Here is a 21852-nt window from a genome sequence, read left to right on the forward strand (position 1 = left end):
AGCCACACATCGCTTTGTGCCTCATTTTCACCCCTTAATGTAAATATTTTGGAAGTGCTTGTGACTTTGTACAGACTTGCAAAGGAAGGATGCTGTCTCATGGTGTTCTCTTCCTTCTGTGTGGCTCCTGGCCATTCTTTGTGGGATTTTTTTGTGACTTTTGACTCCTCTGCATTGCACAGTGGCAGAGAGCATTTACCTTAAATGCACGAATAACTTTAATTTTAAAACCAAGGTATTTGTTACATCAGCTATTGAAAAAATAAAATAAAAATTGGACCAACACAAAAATGACTTTAGAATCAAGCCATAAACAGTGATAACATTCTCTTGTCTAGGTATCTTTGTAGAAGCCAAGTCACACAGATTGATTTACCCTTCTATAAAATATCAGAAATCCACTTCTCTATATGTGCACTAGACACATGACAAATTGAAAAATAAATAGGAAAGTGTTCTTTAATGCAGGACTAGACTTTATATTCAGGTCATAAGAAGTACTCTACATTTGAAAGTCTTCTTCCTCCCTCTTTCCCTGACTCTTCAGATTTAGAGGACCAGTTCATAGCTAGACTCAGATATAAAGCCACATTTTGATTACTCTAAGTCACCTAAATCGGAGTGGGGGGGGGAACTTCCATGGAGCCTTGCATCATACATCTGATTTACAGAAACATGGGCATAGCCATGTGGGATTAGAGCAGTGGTCCATCTAGTCCAGTAGTCTCCAACCTTTTTACAAACAAGATCACTTTTTGAATTTAAGATCAACACAGAATCTACCCTGTCCCTTCCCTGAGGCCCTGCCCTGCTCACTCTATTCCTCCCTCCCTGTTGCTTGCTCGCCTCCACCCTCGCTCACTTTCACCAGGCTGGGACAGGGGGTTGGGGTGCAGGAGGGAGTGTAGGCTCTGGGCTGAGGCCGAGGGGTTTGAAGTGTTGGAGGGGGCTCTGAGCTGAGCTGGGGGCAGGGAATTGGGGTGCAGGAGTGAGGGGTGCAAGCTCTGGGAGGGAGTTTGGGTGCAGGGGTCATATGGTCACACTGCACCTAATCTCATAGAATCCACTGGACATTTCATGAGTTTTACTTTTTATTATTGTCATTTGTAGTTTATAGATCCAAAATCCTTCAGGGATTGTCACAAATCTGTGTAACATTCTCAACTGTGGGGTGTGCATTGGCTGACCCTGGGTCAGGGAGTTGGGGTGCAAGAATGAGGGGTGCAAGCTCAGGGAGGGAGTTTGGGTGAAGAAGATGGCTCCAGACTGGGGCAGAGTGTAGGGGTGTAGGAGAAGGTGAGGGGTGTGGACTCTAGGAGGGAGTTTGAATATCCCTTTGCCCAATGGTTAGGGCACTCCCCTGAGGGTGTGAGATCCCTCTTCAAATACTCTTTCCCTCCGGTGAAGGGGGGACTCAGATCATGGGTCTCCCTCACCTTTGGGCTGAAAGCTTGAGGGAGGTAGTCTTCCTCTCCCCACAGGTGTTTTGTGCAAGTTTGAAGAAGGGGCCCAATCCAGTAGGCAAACTTGGAGCACGCTTACCAGATTGAGTCCCTCAGGTGAGTTAGAAGGAGGAAGGCTTATCGAATTTCCCCCAGTTCATGCATTGCACTGAGATACAGGTGTCTGGACTCTTAGGGCTTGTTACACAGCAAAATTAGGTCAACTTAAGTTAGGTCAGCCTCCAGCCACTGCAGTAATTCAATCAGCTGTTGGTGTCCTCACCAAGAGAGCTTGCACTGACTGAAGTGGGGCATTGTGGGGCATTGATCATAGAATCTCAGGGTTGGAAGGGACCTCAGGAGGTCATCTAGTCCAACCCCCTGCTCAAAGCAGGACCAAACCCAACTAAATCATCCCAGCCAGGGCTTTGTCAAGCCTGACCAAGTGTGGCTCACAGCTGGTGCCTTACAGTTCTGTTTGTAATTACAGATAGTTTAAACCAATTTAACCAATTAAGGCTCATTGGTTTTGGGGGTTTTTATTATAAAATTTTGGACTAACAGGGGTATGAAGTTACCAGAGGATGACAAGAGTTCAGGAAGTTAATATATAGAGGCTTAGAAGTCTGGGAAAAACAAGATAAGCATGAGGTGCTCCATATAAGATTTTATTTTTATGCTCTGGGCCTGCAAGTGTACTAGGTGAGGGCCTTATCATTTTCATGCATGTATTGGAGTAAGGAAGAGCTGACACCTGTATTTATTTATCTGAAGTTTGGACAAAAGTATAATGTCTTTAGGCACAAACATCCTAGTGACCAAAAGTTGCTTATTTAGATCTTCAGTTTCTTACATGAATATTGTTGGTGGTGTATTCAGTCCAGTTCCTCGTGAATAGGAGAGCATGTCATGAAGGACACCACTAAAATTAGAGCCTCTATAGTAGTCCAAATGGAGAGGTTAACAATTGAACCAGCATGGGGAAGAAATGTCTCACCATGGAATCACAGTCTCCAAATGTATGCAGTGGTGTAGCCATTTTGGTCCCATGATATTACAGAGCCAAAGTGGGTGAGGTAATATCTTTTATTGGACCAACTTCAGTTGGTGAGAGACAAGCTTTCAAGCTTACACAGAGTTTTTTCTTCAGTTCTGAGAAATGTTTCAATATTGTAATGATGAAGTTAAGAGAAGGAAGAACTATAGAACTCTACTAGCTACAGGATCGAATTGATTTAAAAAATAAAGAGAATCTGTGAAAAAATGATAGTGATGTATTTACACTTTAGCTGTGAACCTCAAGCATGTAAAATAAGGTTCAATTTTTTAAAAGACAGTTTTAGCAATATTGGAGCACAATTTCCAGGTTTTTTTCCAGCCAAGTATCAAGTTTATACATGCAGTTAAGTTTTCTCTCTTTAGATTACAAATGAGGCTCAAAGTTCTGACTTCTAAAGTTCTCCAGTGGTAGATCAATTAGTAAGAAAATTAAAATTCTAAGAATGTTTAAAATCAATGATCTTTTGAATTGATTATAGACTTAGACTGATTGTAGACTAGTAAATATATTACTTAAAATGATTATAGCTGAAATCCTTCTCCTATTGAAGCCAATGGAAGTTTCATAATTGAATTCCAGTATGGCTAGGATTTTACCTTATATGCTGTGGAATAGTCTGGCTATCCTAAAATGTCACTGTGACATTCTGTACCTTGGGGGAGAACCCTGTAACCCCCCATATTCGTCATTTGTATATGCTTATGATCTTGCATGTAAAGGGGAAAAGTTATGATCTGCTGAAAGTCATTTCTCTAACCATATATGTAAATCATTAACACATATGAAGTTATGAGAATTATGTTGTATGGCTGTCACTAAAACATACTGTAAGTTGGGGATTCAGACAGATATTAGCTCCCCAGAGGCAACAGCAAGGGAAGTAACCAATATCCAGGTGGGGTGTGAAACAATTCGCCATTGTACAGCAAGGGAGTTACAATTCAGCGACTCACCTGCATGAGGCCGCACCAGGGGAATTGCTCAACCTTGCCTGGAGACTCAGTCACAGCATAGCATTGGGAGAGAGCTCTCCCAGCGCTCTAAAAAAACCCCATCTCTGTGAAGGGAATAGCTACCAGCACTGGGAGTGCAGCTATACTGACACTTTACAGTGCTGAAACTTGCAGTGCTCAGGGGTGTGTTTTTTCACACACCTGAGTGAGAAAGTTGTAGCGCTATAAAGTGCCAGTGTAGACAAGCCCTCTGCAGTGCCCATCCAGACATGCCTAGACTTGTGTTTTCCAAGCACATGGACTGAGGGTATAAAACAGACACAGTGGCCACATGCTGGGCCTTTCTCCTTCACCCACCTATGCTGCAAGCAACAAGGACACTCTGAAGACTCCAGCTGAGGGGACTGGCCCAGATTTCAAGGGTGAAATCTGTATATTAAGGACTGCAATATCCAGTGGGGTGAGAAAAATTGCTTAGTCTAGTTGTTGCCCAGTCTAATAGGGTTGAGAGTTTAGACTGGGTGCTTATATATTATTTTTGTTGGCAACTAACTCTGACTTTTTGCCTATCACTTAATATCACTTAAAATCTACCTTTTATAGTCAATACATTTGTTTAACTGTTTAGCTTTACGAGTGAGTTTGTATGAAGAGTGGGGCGAATCTGCTCAGGTTTTGCAAAGGCTGGTGTATATCTATTTTCCATTGATGAAGTGGTGAACCAATTAATAAATCTGCACTGCCCATCTTGAGCAGTGCAAGATGGTATATTCCTGAGGTACAGTGCTGGGAGCTGGAGGGATTTGGCTCTGGTGCCTTTCTCTGTGTGATTCATGAGTGGCTCTGGGAGCATTCATTCAATCTAGTTGAGTGTTGGGTCTCCACATGCTGTTGTGCTGAGTGATCACAGCACCTGGAGGGGTTTGCTTCTGGTCACTAGCAAGGCATTGTGAGAGACAGCCCAGGCTGGAGAGAGTTCAGGGGTCACAACGGTCCCATAGTCCCAGGCTGCATCCCGGGGATCCCGTTACAGTCCCCATACTGAGTTTTTGGTTGGCTAAATAAACATATGCTTTCTTTACTAATGATGGCTAGTCATGGTACAATTGTAAGCCAACAAGTAGTACAAAAATTTTATAGTCTCTTTCTTCGAAAGAAAGCGGGGGTGGGTGGTGGTGGGTGATCCCTGTGCATGCAATCTGTAAAGTACTTCCAGAGTCGTCTAGCAAATGCTTTATGTAAGGTGGAATTGCGAGACTCCAGACTCATTTTATGTGTATATTTTTAAATACTGATACAGTGCTTTCATTGCATACATTGCCATCATGCTATAACTAATACCTGCATTGGGTTTATTTTTCCAAGATCCATACAGGTTTACAACACCAAATAATTTGGCCTTGCCAGCCCAGCTGTGTCCCGTTGAATGAGAAACTCCTGCCTGAACTGCTAAAGGAAGCAGGATATGATACCCACATGGTAGGGAAGTGGCATCTAGGCATGTACAGAAAAGAGTGCCTTCCAACCCGCAGAGGATTTGATACTTATTTTGGTAATGGTCAGATTTACTACTTTTTTTTTAAGTACTTTTACTAACCATATTGAAAGGGGAAATATTTTTTTAACAACAAACTCAGAATTAACATATAGCCAGTAAAACAATGTTTTAGCTATTGTTTCAGCACCTGATACCAAAATACAGTTCTCTAATTTGGCAGACTACACTTGATAAATAAATGTTGGTATCCAAAAGCCTATTGCCGAAAATGGTCTGATTTTTAAACCCACAGAAGCAAATATATTTATATTTTAAACTCCACATTTAACTCGTCCCATTGTGCTCAGTTTCTCCACATGCTCTTAGAGGAAGCTTTAAACTGATTTTTTCATGTGTCTAGGTTTAGGTCAGACTTCTAACATTACTGTAGTTTGTGTATTGTTTTTTTTAATAGCAGTGCCTTAAGTAGAAAAAGCAATAGGCATTTTACCAGACTAGGTCATTTTTTATATATTTTCTAAATACAATATAGATTTCTTGAATTCATTTGGCACTCAGATGCTACCATGATCAAGGTGTTACAAGAACCTAGATAAAATTACATTTATAAAAAACTGTTAAAGGAACTTTTAAAGTTGCAAAGTTAGGCATTCAAAAGTTAGACACTGCCACAATTAGGATACCTGTGTAACTTTAATTTGGCCCAGTTATGAGTATTCATTACAATACAGTCTTTAATTGCATGAGCTTATACTGTTTTTTTCATAGGACCCCTGGCCCACTAAGTGACTGGTTAGTTATTAAATGTTTCCTTTTTATCTTCCACATTTTATATGCGACTCCAGGCCTTAATGTACGCCCTCCACACACTGCACTGAATACAAAACTATTTACTTTCTCCTGGGCTTGCTGTGATGCTCTCACCAAAGTATCTGAGTGCTTCACAAACATTAATGAATTTATCTTCACAACACCTCATGTCACGTTATCTGTGAGGATAATACTGCCTCATTTTACAGCTGGGGACCTGAGGCACAGAGATTAACACCAAAATTGTCAAGTGTCTAATCATTTTGGGTGCTCATGAGAGGGAAGTAATTTATTTTTCAGAGCTCTTAGCTCTTTATATGTTCAAACCATGATTCCAGTTGAGCTGTGAATGTTCAGTGCTTCTGCAAATCTGGCCCCATCTGTCTCAGGCTGAGCATTGAGAGAAACTGTCAGCTAGTGGTCCAAAATCACTAGATGCTCTTTAAAAACAAACAAACAAACAAACAAAAACCCTTCACAATTTATTTCTTGTTTTCAAGAGCATATTTTTGATGTTTCCTTTAGAAAGCCCTTCCATGTCTTTCTTTGACGTCCTCTGCATCTATGGAGCTTTTCACATAAACAATATGGTATAGTTGGAAGTTGTTTGACTAGACCAGTGGTCCCCAACCTTTTTGTGGCCAGTAGCACATTCATGTTTTCAGAAGAGTGTGGTGGGCGCCAACAGTTTTTCAAGGCTTATTTTGTATTTGTACATTAAATAATATGAAAAACATCATATTTAATATAACATAATATATGAATCCAGAGAGAAGAGAGAAGCCGGAGAGAAGCCACGAGCACAGAGAACACCAGCGCCTGCAGCCCCGGAGTTCTCTGTCCCCGGCAGGCGCGGGGCCGTGGCTTCTCTCTGGCTTAAGCCGCGGCCCCGCACCTGCCAGGGACCGAGAACACCAGCACCTGCAGCCCTGGAGTTCTCTGTCCTCGTCAGGCGCAGGGCTGCGACTTGTCTCCCCTGCTGGGCACTAGGTGGCCCCGCACCTGCTGGGAACAGAGAACACTGTGCTTGCAGCCTGAGTTCTCTGTCCCCAGCAGGCGCAGGGCCGCGGTTTCTCTCCCCTGCTGGGCGCACATAAATGCTCCAGTGGGCGCCACGGCACCCGCGGGCACGTCGTTGGGGACTGCTGGACTAGACCTTTAGTTGTTTGGTTTGTGATGGGGTTTCATTAGGTTTTTAGATGGAGTGGGTTAGAAGAAGAAATGTTTTTGGTCAAAGTCTTGGATTTTGAAACTGAATCTGCTCCCATACTGAGCCTAAATTTGGTTGCCTTCAGGGTATGCTTAGCAAAATTCCCCTATTATTCTGGATAATTTTTGAGTGGTAAAGTTAGGGTTGATTTAGGGATGAGGTTGCAATGGGTTTTTGAGGCAATTTCATTGCTTTCAGCCAATGGGAGTTAAAGCTGTGCAGTACCTTTTAAGATTGGACCCTTGATGGACGCAAAATTTGTAGGAGAGCCTTATTTTTGATTCTTAAGATCCGTAACTTATTCTGTAAAGAATAATTTGTTTCTTTCACCAGTTGGTGTCAGCAGCAGATCAGAAATCACCATACAGTTCACATGGAAAGCATTCCTGTAATCTATCTCTTACCAATCTATAAATGTAAGCAGTACGATAATTCCAGCGTTCATAGTATCTATTTAGGTATAAGCGTTCTGTATGTTTACAAAACCATAACTAAAAGTTATTCTAGTTAGCAACAGGCTCAGGACATGTGCATTATTTTAATGCTAGTATCTTTGATTTATATGCATACCAATTTATATGTAAAGTTATTGAACTGCTCTTAAAATTTTTCTGGGTTTGTATAACTGATACATAGAATTGGATTTTGTGCTTTATTTTCAAATAAATACAAGATGAGAAATGTTAAAGAATGTTGGACTGATTAGCCTTTTTTTTTTTTTAAAAAGTGAAACTCTGAAGGAATAATTTTTCTAAGTCACAAAGGGCAGTTTGCCACTCAGCTCATTTTGTGCCCTTTGAAAGTCTTCTCCTGATGTATTAGTTTATATGTAGTAAATTATATGTTGGCTTGCTCACTTTGTCACCTTTTCCCTGTTCTAGGTTATCTTCTGGGAAGTGAAGATTATTATTCCCATGAACGTTGTGTGTTCATCAGTGCAAAGAATGCAACACGCTGTGCTCTTGATTTTCGAGATGGAGAGGAAGTTGCAGTTGGATTTGGAAACATGTATTCCACTAATGTATTTACAAAAAGAGCTGTAGATCTTATAGCCAACCATAAAACTGAGAAGGTACAGTAGACAACTGTTGCTTTTTTGAGAACTTACTTTACAAGTTTCTTAATATTTTCATGCAATATTTATTTATAAGACTTGAGCTTGCTTCGTAAACAATAGCTGATAAATATCTAGATACAGAGCTGCATTTATGATACCCCTCACTGTCTTATCAGCGTAGCTGGCCTTGTGCTGCTTTCTCACAGGAACAAAAACCTACACTAAACCTAGAGTTAAATAGGACATACTCTCTTATGAGTGCAGGTTTTGCAAAATACAGATTGATCCACTAGAAAATAGGCCCAAATCAGCAAAGTGCACTTATCTGAAAAGTTCAGCAAATAGAAACGGACAGTATTTCATTGACACTTTAATGTTCAAAGCCCTTATAGAGTAGAACCTCAGCATTATGAACACCAGAGTTATGAACTGACCAGTCAACCTCATACCTCATTTGGAACTGGAAGTATGCAATCAGGCAGCAGCGGAGACAAAAAAAAAAAAAAAGGCAAATACAGTACCAGTACTGTGTTAAATGTAAACTACTGAAAAAAAAATACAGGGAATGTTTGAAAAAAAGATTTGACAAGGTAAGGAAACTGTTTCTGTGCTTATTTCATTTAAATTAAGATGGTTAAAAGCAGCATTTTTCTTCTGCATAGTAAAGTTTCAAAGCTGTATTAAGTCAATGTTCAGTTGTAAACCATAATGTTTTGTTCAGAGTCATGAACGTTTCAGAGTTACGAACAACTTCCATTTCTGAGGTATTTGTAACTTTGAGGTTCTACTATATTGTATAACTTGGTGCACATAATAGTTGAAAAGACTTCTACAGGAGATACACAGTGTAGGATGGGGCTGGATGTGAATGAAGATTTTAATCATTGCGCAGAAAAATAATTAACAACATAGCTTTACTTCATATAAGGGACATTGTATAAATAATGTTCAAACTCACAAGCCAGGAATCTTTCCCTCATTAGAATCATCTTCCTTATTAAGATGCAGTGTGCTAAATGTAAAATATCTTAACCTATATTATAAAAAGAAGCAAAGTTGAAGTTCTTAATTTAAAGGTCCCAGAAAAAATCCAGAATCTCTTTCACTCCTCTAATATAAAGACCTTTGACCATGACATAAACTTTTGTATTAAACACTGCAGTTCAGTTAACCCTCCACCCCAAACTAACTTTGTTGTTGTTAAAACTCACAACAAGATAGTACAAATGGACTATCTTGCTTTGCACAAGAACACATAGAATGCTAGTATGTGGGGCTAATTGACGTATTTGTAACAAATGCATTATTTTGTTTTACTGCAATCTAACATATTACATTGTTAATTTACAAATGCACATATTAAAAGGGAAACTGCTAAGTGAAGGCATGACAATTTTCAGAACTGAAATGTGTTTAAGACTGAATTTTTTGGCAAAACTTCAGCCAGAGCAGTTCAGCTGTTTTCAAGAATGAGTTTAGGGGGAAAATGTTTTGTTAGTACTAAAAAAAAAAAAAAAATCTGGTGACTGGTCTTTGAGGAGTTCTCATGGCCCAGTGCTTGAAATTTGGCAGAAGGAGTGGACTTTGTCAGGGAAGCAACAAAGAATCCTGTGGCACCTTATAGACTAACAGACGTTTTGCAGCATGAGCTTTCGTGGGTGAATACCCACTTCTTCGGACTTGCATCCGAAGAAGTGGGTATTCACCCACGAAAGCTCATGCTGCAAAACGTCTGTTAGTCTATAAGGTGCCACAGGATTCTTTGTTGCTTTTACAGATCCAGACTAACACGGCTACCCCTCTGATACTTTGTCAGGGAAGTGCCTTTTGTCATCTTTGTGAACATCCACCCAAATTTTGGCCAGTTTATAAACCCTTGAAAAATCTCAGTTTACACATGCTCAGTAGAGACTTGCTGGAGTTTCACAGCTACATTGAATATAAGAGTCTGACTGCAGTAGGCATGCTCAAGCCGGGGTTGAGCAGGACGTTCCCTGCAGTGGCAGCGGAGGCACCAGAACTAAGAACAGGGAGCCTGTCTTTCCTGTGTTCTCAATGATACCCTGCCCTACTTTGTCCCTGCCTCATTCAGATGCAAAGGAGGGGAGAATAGATTGGAACTGGAAGCTGGCAGCGTGAATGGACTGGGATTGTCTGGGCGAGCAGACTGGAGCTAGGGAGGGAGATGGGGAGGAAGAGGAGTTTAGGAGCCTGTGTGTGTGTGTGTGGTGGGATGGAGGGACTGAGATGGGATGAGGAGACTGGGACTTGCTGGAAATGAGACTGGGAACCAGTGGGGTGTAACTGGAGGCGGGGAGGTAGATATGACAAGGAGCCAGAGAGCAAAGGGAGAACTGGGACAAGAATGTGGGGGAACACTGAGCTTGGATGAGGAGCTCTGGGAGTCAGGTGATATAGGAAACGTGGGTAGGTGTGGGGAAAGAAACAGATTGGATGAGGATCCTGGAACGGGTGATTGGGACTCATTGAAGTCACAGGGTGAATGGACCCTTTAAGGGGAGATGGGGCTGCAGCAGTGGTGCCATTATTAATTATCTGCTTCCCATCCTGAGAAGGTGGGACTAAGGAGCATCAGGTGATAGTTCTTCTATAAGGTCCAGGTATCCATTACACTGAGAGAGATCATTCTGGGAGTTAGAATCACAGTGAGTGGGAAGGTTCTGAGCCAGGTTTTGTGGGAGGCTTGGTACCCCAGGGGAGCCAGCCTGGGACCCAGGGTTCTATCCTGGAGTAGAGAAACCACAGGGAGCAAGCAGGCTCCTATGGAAGGCTCTGAGAATGGTATTCCAGGGGAACTATCCTGAGGGCAGAGTGTTCCATACCAGAGCAGGAAAAACACCTCAAAGATTGCCCAGAAAAGGGCTGGGAACAGGGCCCAGAGCATGTGCTGAAGAGACATCCCAAAGGGCAGAAGAACCTCTTTTGGTTTTTTTATTTGTTTTTGATTTGGCTGGAAAACTAAGCTACGTATCCAGTACAGGCGGTGAGCCTAGGAGACCCATCTCAGGGAAGGAAACCGAGGCAGAGAGTTGTAGCAGTGCCACCCTTCCCCATCATGGGGTGCTGTGAGGCAGCCACACCCTCTGACAGTTGGGCATGGTACTGGGAGCAAGGAGGGGGTGATTAGAACATGCTGGTCAAGGGGACTGGGACGAGAAGTCTGAGGAGTGGTGACTGGAACTGACCAGGTAAGGCGAATGTGACTGAGACGAGGAGCCAGGGGTGAGAAAGAGAAAGGATTGGCACAGTTTGGAGAGGATAGGGCAGAATAAGGGGGAATGGGCAGGAAAGTGTTAGTGCCAGTAATGGAACCCAAGGTTCCTGAGTTTTGCCATTTCTCTGCTGTCAGCAAATATCTGTGAAACCCACTGGTGAACCATGTGTCTTATTCCCCTCTAGTGAGGGTCCACCTGTTATTGGTATCAATTACTCCATTAGCTCAAGGTGTTGAGATCAGTATGGTGGATTTAAATGTTTTAACCCTGCTAATGACCCATGTGGGTGTCAATATGATGCCACATTATGGAATTTGTCTTCCTTTATTTTTAAAGCCTAGGAAATTACAAAAAAACTATATTAAAAGAAAAGTAAGATTGCAAAGTCATGCACTCAAGTTAGGGTATGCCAGAATTAAGGTTGCCTGACATACCTTAATTAGGGTCCCTTGTATATATGCGCTGTGATAGTCTTTTATTGTATGATCATGTACTATTTTTGAGTTATTAGTTTGCAGAACTTGTACAAAGAATTTACCCTGAGGTAAGACTTAGAATACAACTTAGCTTGACAATAACTAACAGAACCAATTGCAGGAAGATACTTAGTGGAATGAAATGGTCTGTCATTGGTTTAAAAATAAAAAACATAAAAGCCCCACTACTCATGGTGAGTTGGGCTCCTCATAAGCTCTGTAATAGGGATGTAAAAAGAAAATGCAATGGAGATTTTTGTGACAAATGACACCATCGCTAACCAGGATATTTTGCACATGAAATATGATTGTATTTTGTATAATGAATCTGGGATTCAGACTTTCTACCCAAATCCAGTTTACAACTTGCTATTTGATGACTTACAGATTTGTAAGACTTTGCTGTAGTAATAGAAACAGTATTGTATGTAGTTTGGTCTTGCTTTTGAAAAAAGGATAGGAAGCTAAGTTGAGTGGCAGGAAGATCATAAAATCAACTGGCTTTCCTACCATTAAAATCTACACTAATATTTCAGTGCCTTTTATAGAAATCTTTCCCAGAATTGTGTATATCTTATGCTTAGAGAAATCAGGAGGAAAACAAGACAATTGCTGTGTTAATTGTTCATGTGATTTTTATTTATGCATTTATGCATTTAATGCTTGGGTACTCTTCTCATCTAGCTTGCATACTGCTTTTTTCCTCCCCAGCCTCTGTTTCTCTACCTTGCTCTCCAATCTGTCCATGAGCCCCTTCAGGTCCCTGGGAAATACATGAAACCGTACGCCTTCATCAAAGATGAGAAGAGACGTCATTATGCGGGAATGGTGTCCATTATGGATGAAGCTGTAGGAAATGTCACTGCAGCCCTGAAGAGATATGGACTTTGGGACAACACAGTTCTCATCTTCTCTACTGGTAAGACTTGTTTAGTCAAATACATTCAATGAGTCACCTGAATATAAGCTGAAGAGAGACAAATCTAACCACTAAGTGATCCATTTCAGAACAGATTTTAAATGCACAGGAGCTATAAAAATAAAATAAACTTTTCCTAAAAGAGGATAAATTTATTTTTCTCTCTTAAACGTAAATAAACAATTTTAAGGGAGTGTTTCTGAAAACAAAGGATTAATACCATTGTCTAGAACCATATGCAGTGCAGAAAGGCATTTTACAAACTTACTGAGAGCCTTGTGTGAGGTGTTGGGGGTCTTCAATTTCCTTTAAATTCACTTGTTTTTAAGGTTACAGTACCTCTCAAGATTGAGCCTTTATTCACACAGCTCTGCCAATTCACCTCAGTCCTGACTTACAGTGCCCATTTTTCCAGGCACTGTTCAAACTGTCCCTTTTAATGTGTGATACAAACAAACATACAGCAGGGACTTGAGTATACCGGGTAGTGACAGATGCCCTGTGACATAACTGCCTGGACAATTTGTGTGGCTTCACGGACACACACACACACACACACACACACACACACACACACACACACACACACACACACACCTGTTATCTTTCACCAAAGTATGTATTTAATCTTTTCTGACAAAGTAACACAGTGTAATGCACATTTAGAGCAAGGGGAGGCTTCCCTCACTCCTCAGCCTGGGTTCACCTGCTGAACTTCCTTCTGAGTTCCCCCTTGCTTCCTCTTCCTTCCACTTATATCCTTCCAAGTACATCATTAGCCCAGTGTTTACCACCCAGGTGCTCATAGCTCCCCAACAGAAAGTGTAAAATTGGCTTCAGGTAAGCCTGCACTCTTCCCAGTGCTGCAGCAAACACAGTGACCAAGGTGTCACCACTAGTATCCTATCACAAAATGGTTGAGGCCAAACATCTGTGTTTAATTATATATACTCTTTGGCTTGACTGAAATATTACTTTGGGCCCTTAACCTCCTGAAACAAATTTCCACTAATAAAACCAGCTTTGATACTTGCTGATGGATTCTTAATCTATCAGATTTAGATTGAAAGCTCTTCAGGGCAAGAACTGTCTTCTACTGTATGTATGTTTAGCACACTGGGGACCCAATCTTGTTTAAAACTTCTAGGCTACTACTGTAATATTAAAAAATAAATAGTACAGTCTCCCTTACATCTGAACTGAATGGAACTGAATTTAGTTGAAATCTAGAAGTCTTCATAGGATTCAGGGGAATAATGCAATGTCCTGCATCCTTCAAAATGTTTTTCCCCCTCCCCACTTTGTCTGATTTGGGAGTGGGAATAGCCCTTCAAAGCTTCCAACCTTTACTATACCCAGGTTTTACTTACTATGGTTTGCTTGGGGGTAGGGTAGGAATTCCTGAACATCTCGCTTTGTATTCATTGAAATATTTTGAATGTAACAGCTCTGTTAGCTTTGAGGCTAAAACCTGCCTACTCATTGAGATTGTATTCATATTCCGATCCCAGTTCAAATTAGGTCTGATACCTGTACTATGTAAACATCTTTGTTCTGGGAGGAACCCCCATTATAAGATGTATGGAATCTGATATCAATACTTACTGCATATGGTAAAATTGCACCCTCCACTCGTAACCCCAGTACAGCTATTTTCAGTATAATTCTTTCAGTAGATTATGGACTAAAACTAAAGACATCTGAGCTGGAAACATAGTAGTTACACTTAAACTAAGTTTTCAATCAATTAGCTTGTACTTTATAAAATCTAGTCTTTTTCTTACCGTCGCAGTATACTTTTAATGACAGCTATCTGTAGTTGATTATTTAGATATGTTTAGACAAGTGTCAGGCTGTCAGGAGGAGCCCAAGTCACAGTTTTATCCAATGGGAACTGAACTGTATTGACAATTTAAACTGCCAGAAATGGAACTTAACAATTGAAACCCAAGGAAATTGGGCCTAGATCAGGCAAATCATAGGACAGTTATTCATTTTTTCCAGTCTTCTTACGTCACTTCACACAGCTATTCTCTATAGTAAAACATTGCATGCATTAAAGGCACAGCTTCCAAAAAACACATGTTGAAACTATTAAATCTATTCAGCTTCTTTGTATTACACTTAAAAAAAAATCTTTGTTAGATCTTTGAAAAGACCATAGGAAAGTGTTTGAAAAGAGAAGCCCAAAGTCATGCAGCTTGGTGTCGTATGGGGACTTGGTGCTGTTGTATCCTTGCAGGTTATTTACACCATTTCAGTCTCTCAAAGGTGCTCCCCATAAATGGGAATGTAGATGCCTATTTGCAGCTATAACATCAGTGGGTAAGGAGGGGGTAAACCCCACAAGCAAGGTGGAGCTGACTTATGTTTAATTATGGAGCTTAAACTCCTGCTACACCCAAAATCTCAGTTCCCATCCCAACTTCCCCTCAATGCTTTCTCCAATGTAAAGCATGGTCTCCCTTACAAGTCCCAGCCTGCTCAATCTTTCACGTTCTGCAGGTTACCTCCCAATAAGAAGAGATCCCTATCCTTCCAGATCTTTCTCACTTTGCTTATCTTCTGAATTTACACCTTCTCTTCAGCCCCCCAAAACTTGACTTCTCAGGGGAGTCCATATCATTATCCTCCTTACTGATGGACTCGGGGCTTAAACCATAGACCCTCTTTCCCCCTTCCCTCCCCCACCTCAGTCCAGGGCAAGGGACAGATCCTCCATAGCCCTGGGAATTCCATCCAAGATGTCTCTTCCCCTGCTACAGGACAGATTTTACTGACTTGCCTCCCAATTTTCTCTGACCCTGGCTAATCTGCTCTGGGTTCCTCACAACCTGAAAAATTTAAGTAGCGCTTGGGACAGACAATATAATAGCAATTGGACAACCAGATATATAAAAATTGGGCCTGTCTTGCCATAGTCGTAATGCAAAGGTGATAACCTGGGGCATTGAAATTGGTGAGGGAGAAGGGAGTAAGGAATCTTAAGACTACAGCCCGGATGAATATCAATTTTGTCCACACTTCCCATTTTAACTGGAAATTCCTGAAGTCTCTTCTTCAAGGAGGGTCATGGGCTGTAATTACATAAATATAGTAAAGCCCACATTTGGATATCTTCCTCTCATTGCTACAAATCCCAGCACAAAGTTATGTATTGATACTGTTCCCTAATGATTTGCTGTTGTTAGCTACGCTGACTGGTGTTACTGCAACAAATGTACAGTCTCCCTGTTGTTGACTCCTTTAATTATGGACTCTAGTATAAAGAACACTTTCACTGGAGTCTCACTGAATTATTACAGAAGTTGTTTTAATCTTCACTCCCAAAGAGAATAGTAGAGAGTTCAATAAACATTCTTTCTCTTTCTTCCTCTTTTTGTATGATATGGCCTAACCAGAATTCCCTTGAAAACATGCCAGTTGGCAGATGGAACTACTGCACATTTTAAAAGGTCCTTGTAAAATGTATATAGGGACTCCAGATCCTCTTTAAAGTGGTCTAATGGAAACCTCAGGCCAGAAATGAAATAATCTGACCGTTAATACAGTCTGTCTCTATAAGTGCATCATGTAAGTCCACACTTCTGCTGTCTTACTGGTTTTTTTTGGTACAGATGAACTTTTTGCACAAGTAAATAGGCAAGAGTAAGCCAGTGAACTACAATGTTAACCAACATTATTTTATAATGCAAGCATTTCCACAGTTGCTTTGTTAGTCTGAAACCAGAAACAAATGAGCTATTAATTATTAAATGATTAAAATAATAGAAGTACAGTGATATCAAGAACTACCAAGTGGTTAGAAAATTATACTGATATATCATTCAGTAAACTTGGTTTTACAGAGCATCATACATATTCTGCTTCCTTAATTAAATGGGTAGTGTCAGTGAAATTACTGTGTGCAAACAAAGCAGATATTATGTATGCAGCAATAACTATGACAGCCTTGGGCATTAGAACATATGTAGTTGAAAAGAACAGGACATTGGGGTTATTCCCCTTTCAAAAGTGCCAGGGAGTCTAACTTTCAATAAATTGAAGGGGACCTTCCTTCAAAATCAGAAATAAAGGATGTAATCTCTACCAGTTCAGCAGTCTTCTATCTCAGTAGTCCAAGTCTTTTTTTGGAACATGGACCATGACTACAGGTGAGAATGCTACAAGTTAAAATCAGGCGTCGCTTTGTGTAGCACATATCATAATATCTTGGATGGAAACTTGCCAGCACTATAGCAAGCTAGTCTCATTGAGTTCGGCATCTGTTATTTTTTCATTAAAACAGATAACTTATTTAACCTTAAACTTTATCCTAAATGATAAGATGGTCATAATTGCCAAAACAAAACCATAACTTTCCCTTAGAGCCCTGCGTAGGACTACTGCCTAGCCCTGCAGTGGGACTGGGATCACATGGGTTCCAGAGGATCCACTGCCATAATAGCAGGAGAGAGATTAAAGAATAGTCCTGTGTAGGACTCTACTTTTCCCTCCCTCACTCCCAGCCTCTCTTTCACCTCTGTAAACTCTCTCATTCTGGAAAGTGTTGCAGTATCTTAGTTACCACAAGAGAGTCCTGTAAGATGTAATGTACTGCTTTTCCTTTCAAAACTTAGTTTACATAGGTTTTATAACATGTTGGTTTTCTTTTAGCTAACGGGGCATGTGGCAGACTATTATTTTCCCTCTAAAGATGATCTTGTATCATTTTACATGTGATTGATAAAGTTAAGGGCAAAATTGTGTTATATATGCTTATTGTGTGTTGCAGGAAAAAAACTTTTTTTCCCCACTATTCTTAGTTTTTGATGGTTTGAAAGACTACATTGCTTATATAAATATTAGAAATCTGTAAATGGTGTTGGAGGATTAGGATAGTTACAGTTGTACATAATTGATTAAATATAGTCATGTTAAATTTTCAGTAAACACTATTTTGAGCATATCTGATTTCAAACATCTTCTCACATACCAAAATTAAAAAAATCCCAGTAAAACTCCCCAACTAGTTTAGCAATATAAAAGTATATAGAAAAGCAATCACATGATAAAACAATTAGCTGTTTTAAAACTCTGGCCAGACTAAAACTTTTAAAATGTGTTTTTCCATCTTAGCACAGATTAAAGTGGCTAGCGCGTTTGTGTCCATACTACAATTTTTTACAACCGTGGCTTAGCCATGTTTAAACTAAATATTTGTACCTGCTTAGTGCTCAAATTGGGTCTTATGAGATGAGGAAGAGAAGTGAGAAAGGTGCTATTAGTCCCTCTGGACCCACCTTGGGTCATAAGCAGCATGAAGACACCTTCTGTAACTCCCCATTCCCCAATATCTAATTGACCTTGAAAATTCTTCTGTCCTTTCCCATCCATTTTCCCTTCTAGCCTATCATCTCACTCTTGTTCTATGAGCTCTCCCATTAAATTCTCTTTTGCCAGGCTGACCTCCTTCCTGACTTTTGCTACAGATTAGGTTGGGGACTACAGTTGTGGCTTTACATGCCACTGCGTGCTATTCTTCTGCTTCCTGGGAATAAGGTCCTAAGCATGGGCTCAAAGACCTATAGGCCATCCTCCACCTTTTTTCCTGAAGGCCTTTGTATAGTCCCTAAAGAAAACTCTTTCCTATCTTTCTGGCTGGTTTGGAAAAGTTTACCCTTCACAGGGACTACTGCTTCAAGGTAGCCTGACATACCAGAAAGGCAGAGTGGCTCTAGCAACTCAGTTTCTGATCCTGTAAGAAGGGTTAATTTTGAATGCTGTGCTCTTGGACACAGTTTAGCATGAACCTGGTTTCTTGTGGCATGGACAAAGTCTTACAGGGTTTAAGAACAAAAGTAGTCTTCCTAGAGAATCCCATAGTACACAGCACAATGTCAGCATGGTGTCTGAATTGCAGCTATTTCCAAATTTGAAAATTCGGTTTGGTTGAGGGAACTTTCATGGCCTTATTTGATTGAGTGTGTGAATCTCCAAGTATTACCCACCTATTTAGGGTTAATTAAACTCATTAAAATATATGCAGATGGTATACTGCGTTATAGCACCTGCACTTAATTGGGTGATTGCACATTCAGTATAAACAACCTCAGGTGCATATCTTTTGGACTTACATATTTCAGTGCTGACTCTGAGTCCTTTTTTGTGGGATCTTTCCTTAGTGAAAAACAAGCCTTCTTGTTAGGAATAAAACAATATTGTATCACCTTGCAATAGCTTTGCGCATTACACAGGACATCAGAATTGATTCTCTAAGGGATGGTGTGGGTTAGAGTAGTGAGAGAGCTGTTTGGAAAATGCCAGTTACTGTAAGTGGAATATTTTGCAGAAATATTCAGCCCTGAGGTTTGGATGAAAAGCAGAAAATAGGCTAGTTTCACCTAGTATTAAGGCTTAATTGTTTTGCATGCCTGTAGTGTTGTTATGCCAATAAAATAAAAACCAGCAAGATCTTATTAAAGAGGATAAGGCAAAATGCCATGTTTGTTGTGAATACAGAAAGAATCATAGTAAGCAGTCAGTTGTAGCTATAACATTCCATTCAGTTTCACATTCATTCACACACACACAGGTTCTGCCAGGTTGTTATCATAGTTACCGGCCTTAGAGTTGCTTGTGTCAAGCCACTGGCCAGGTGGCCTGGACACGAGGATGGAGCTGAGTCTTGTCAGATGCGCATCCGATGCTCCTGGAGGATGGTTGAAGAACCAGACTCAAAGTTCTCAGTTTTTAGAGTCTGTCTTTATAGGAATTCATCCTCATTCAAATCCATAGGGTTTGCTTTGTCATGCTGTTTTGAATTTGAAGTGACAATCAATCACTGTTCTCATGTTTAAAATGATAGTCCATCATGCAGATGGCACAGCAGTGACGGCTTGTTATCTTGTTCTTCAGTTTTTTGGCCCCTCTGTCCTTGGGGTAGTTGGGGGTGGATTCCGGTTTTCTCTATGGGGTCATCCGGTTATCTCCATCCTGTGCATTCTTCGGCCGAATGTTCCTGGGTAGTTATTTATTAGGCTAGCACTTCAACCTTTTATTACTCATTCAAACATTCATTTACAATGAATTTACACCCTATTTCACTTAATATAACTATTCTCAAATCATTGGGGCATGACAGACTCCAATGAATCTATCCATGCCACTTGTCCCACATAAAAAAAAAAACAAGATAGGAATGTAAAAGTGGAGGAACAACAAATCTTGTTCCTGAATTCAGAAAAAACATTTGTAATGTATTATCTTATCACTTTGAGGACAAACTCTTTGTCTCTGAATGTTTTTCTACAATTAGCACAGGCCTTGCAAACTAAGAGGCCTGCTTCACTTAGCACAAACTCAGCAGGCTGAGAGAACAGGATGAGAGACTTTAGAGTTCCCAGTTCAGAGCTCACTTTTTAGTGTTACAACCCTGGATAGGGGCCATCAAGTTCAGCTTAAATGCATGACCATATAGGACAAAAACTAGCACTATTAATATCAGTGGCGGTTTCGTTGAATAACTGTGGAAAAGGACAACTTTTTGCAGCCAAGTTAGAGCATCCACACTATTGGATTAAAAGTAATAATTAATACATTAAATGTTTTGGGGAAAATATGGTCTGGTACAGACCCAGGATTTGGCTTGTATTATTAGAAAGAAATAGTTCTCCCCACCTGTCTTGTGTAGTTGAGGCTTATGAATGTGTACCTGTTTATCTACACTATGCTTTTTATCCCTGAAATTTCCCACTAGTGCGTCTGCTGGTTGCAATGGTGGAAGCACTAGTATAGACCAGGCAACACAGTAATTTTAACCACCAGGTCTGGTCTGTGCAGTCTTAGATGACATTGTGCTTCTTATGCAAGCAGCCACTACACTAGGACTCCTACCATTTCTATTACTAGGTTTTAGGGGCAAAAAGGTTAGTATACACAGCCTGGGTTTATATGCGTATGGCTGAAATGTTTTTTCTTACTTGGGTTTATGTATATATTCAGCATTTTTTTTTTTCAAGATTAGGTTTACCTTCTATTTTCCTTTTAGAAAATACAGAAAAATCTGTAGCATCAGTCATTAACCATAATGACATTTTTCTGAAGTGTATTGAAGTACTTCTGGAATTAGAGGCATATTTAGCCCCTACATGATTTTTAGCATGGACTAGCAATATTTAATACAGAATTATATTAAACACAGCTTTGCTCCATAGGAGGGGTTATGCACTGACCCACGTTAGCATAATTGCTGACATTAGGCCCTGCCCTAGGATACATACTCCCCTTGCACCACAAATTCTGAGGAAAGCAAGAAGGAACTGGGCATACAAATTGTAGCCTAAGGTTCCCTCTCTATCCTTAGCAGTAGCTTTCTGATGTGAAACTATGTACAGGCTGATACCTGAATTTGATCCAGGATATCTGATTTTTGTTTTTAATTTGGTTGCTAATTTCATAAGAACATAGGAACATAAGAACCAACATACTGGGTCAGACCAAAGGTCCGTCTAGCCCAGTATCCTGTCTTCCAACAGTGACCAATGCCAGGTGCCTCTGAGGGAATGAACAGAACAGGTAATCATCAAGTGATCCATCCCCTGTTGCCCAAAAAAGATATATTGGACTTGGAAAAGGTTCAGAAAAGGGCAACAAAAATGATTAGGGGTATGGAATGGCTTCCATATGAGAAGAGATTAATAGGACTTTTCAGCTTGGATGACTAAGGAGGGATATGATAGAGGTCTATAAAATCATGACTGGTGTAGAGAAAGTAGATAAGGAAGTGTTGTTTACTACTTCTCATAACACAAGAACTAGGGGTCACCAAATGAAATTAATAGGCAGCAGGTTTAAAACAAAAGGAAGTATTTCTTCACACAACGCACAGCTGTGGAACTCCTTGCCAGTGGATGTTGTGAAGGCCAAGACCATAACAGGGTTCAAAAAAGGACTAAATTCATGGAGGATAGGTCCATTAGTGGCTGTTAGCCAGGATGGACAGGAATAGAGTCCATAGCCTCTGTTTTCCAGAAGCTGGGAATGGGCAACGGGATGGATCACTTGATTACCTGTTCTGTTCATTCCCTCTGAAGCACCTGGCATTGGCCACTGTTGGAAGACAGGATACTGGGCTAGATGGACCTTTGGTCTGACCCAGTAGGGTGATTCTTATGGTTTTATCCTGGGCAATTATATGGTCCTTAATGTCC

At 40.5% G+C, this 21852-nt stretch overlaps 1 protein-coding gene across 2 annotated transcripts in view; it reads left to right on the forward strand.

Moving 5' to 3' along the window:
• Positions 1-21852, forward strand: part of ARSB (arylsulfatase B) — a 96410-nt gene that overhangs the window by 3030 nt on the left and 71528 nt on the right. For both annotated transcript variants that reach the window (XM_039544884.1, XM_039544883.1), the window contains exons 2-4: positions 4821-5007; positions 7855-8045; positions 12454-12661. In XM_039544884.1, coding sequence (XP_039400818.1) covers positions 4821-5007; positions 7855-8045; positions 12454-12661 — 586 coding nt within the window. The remainder of the gene's footprint in view (positions 1-4820; positions 5008-7854; positions 8046-12453; positions 12662-21852) is intronic.

This window comes from Mauremys reevesii, linkage group 6 (assembly GCF_016161935.1).
Source record: "Mauremys reevesii isolate NIE-2019 linkage group 6, ASM1616193v1, whole genome shotgun sequence".
Taxonomy (NCBI): domain Eukaryota; kingdom Metazoa; phylum Chordata; order Testudines; family Geoemydidae; genus Mauremys; species Mauremys reevesii.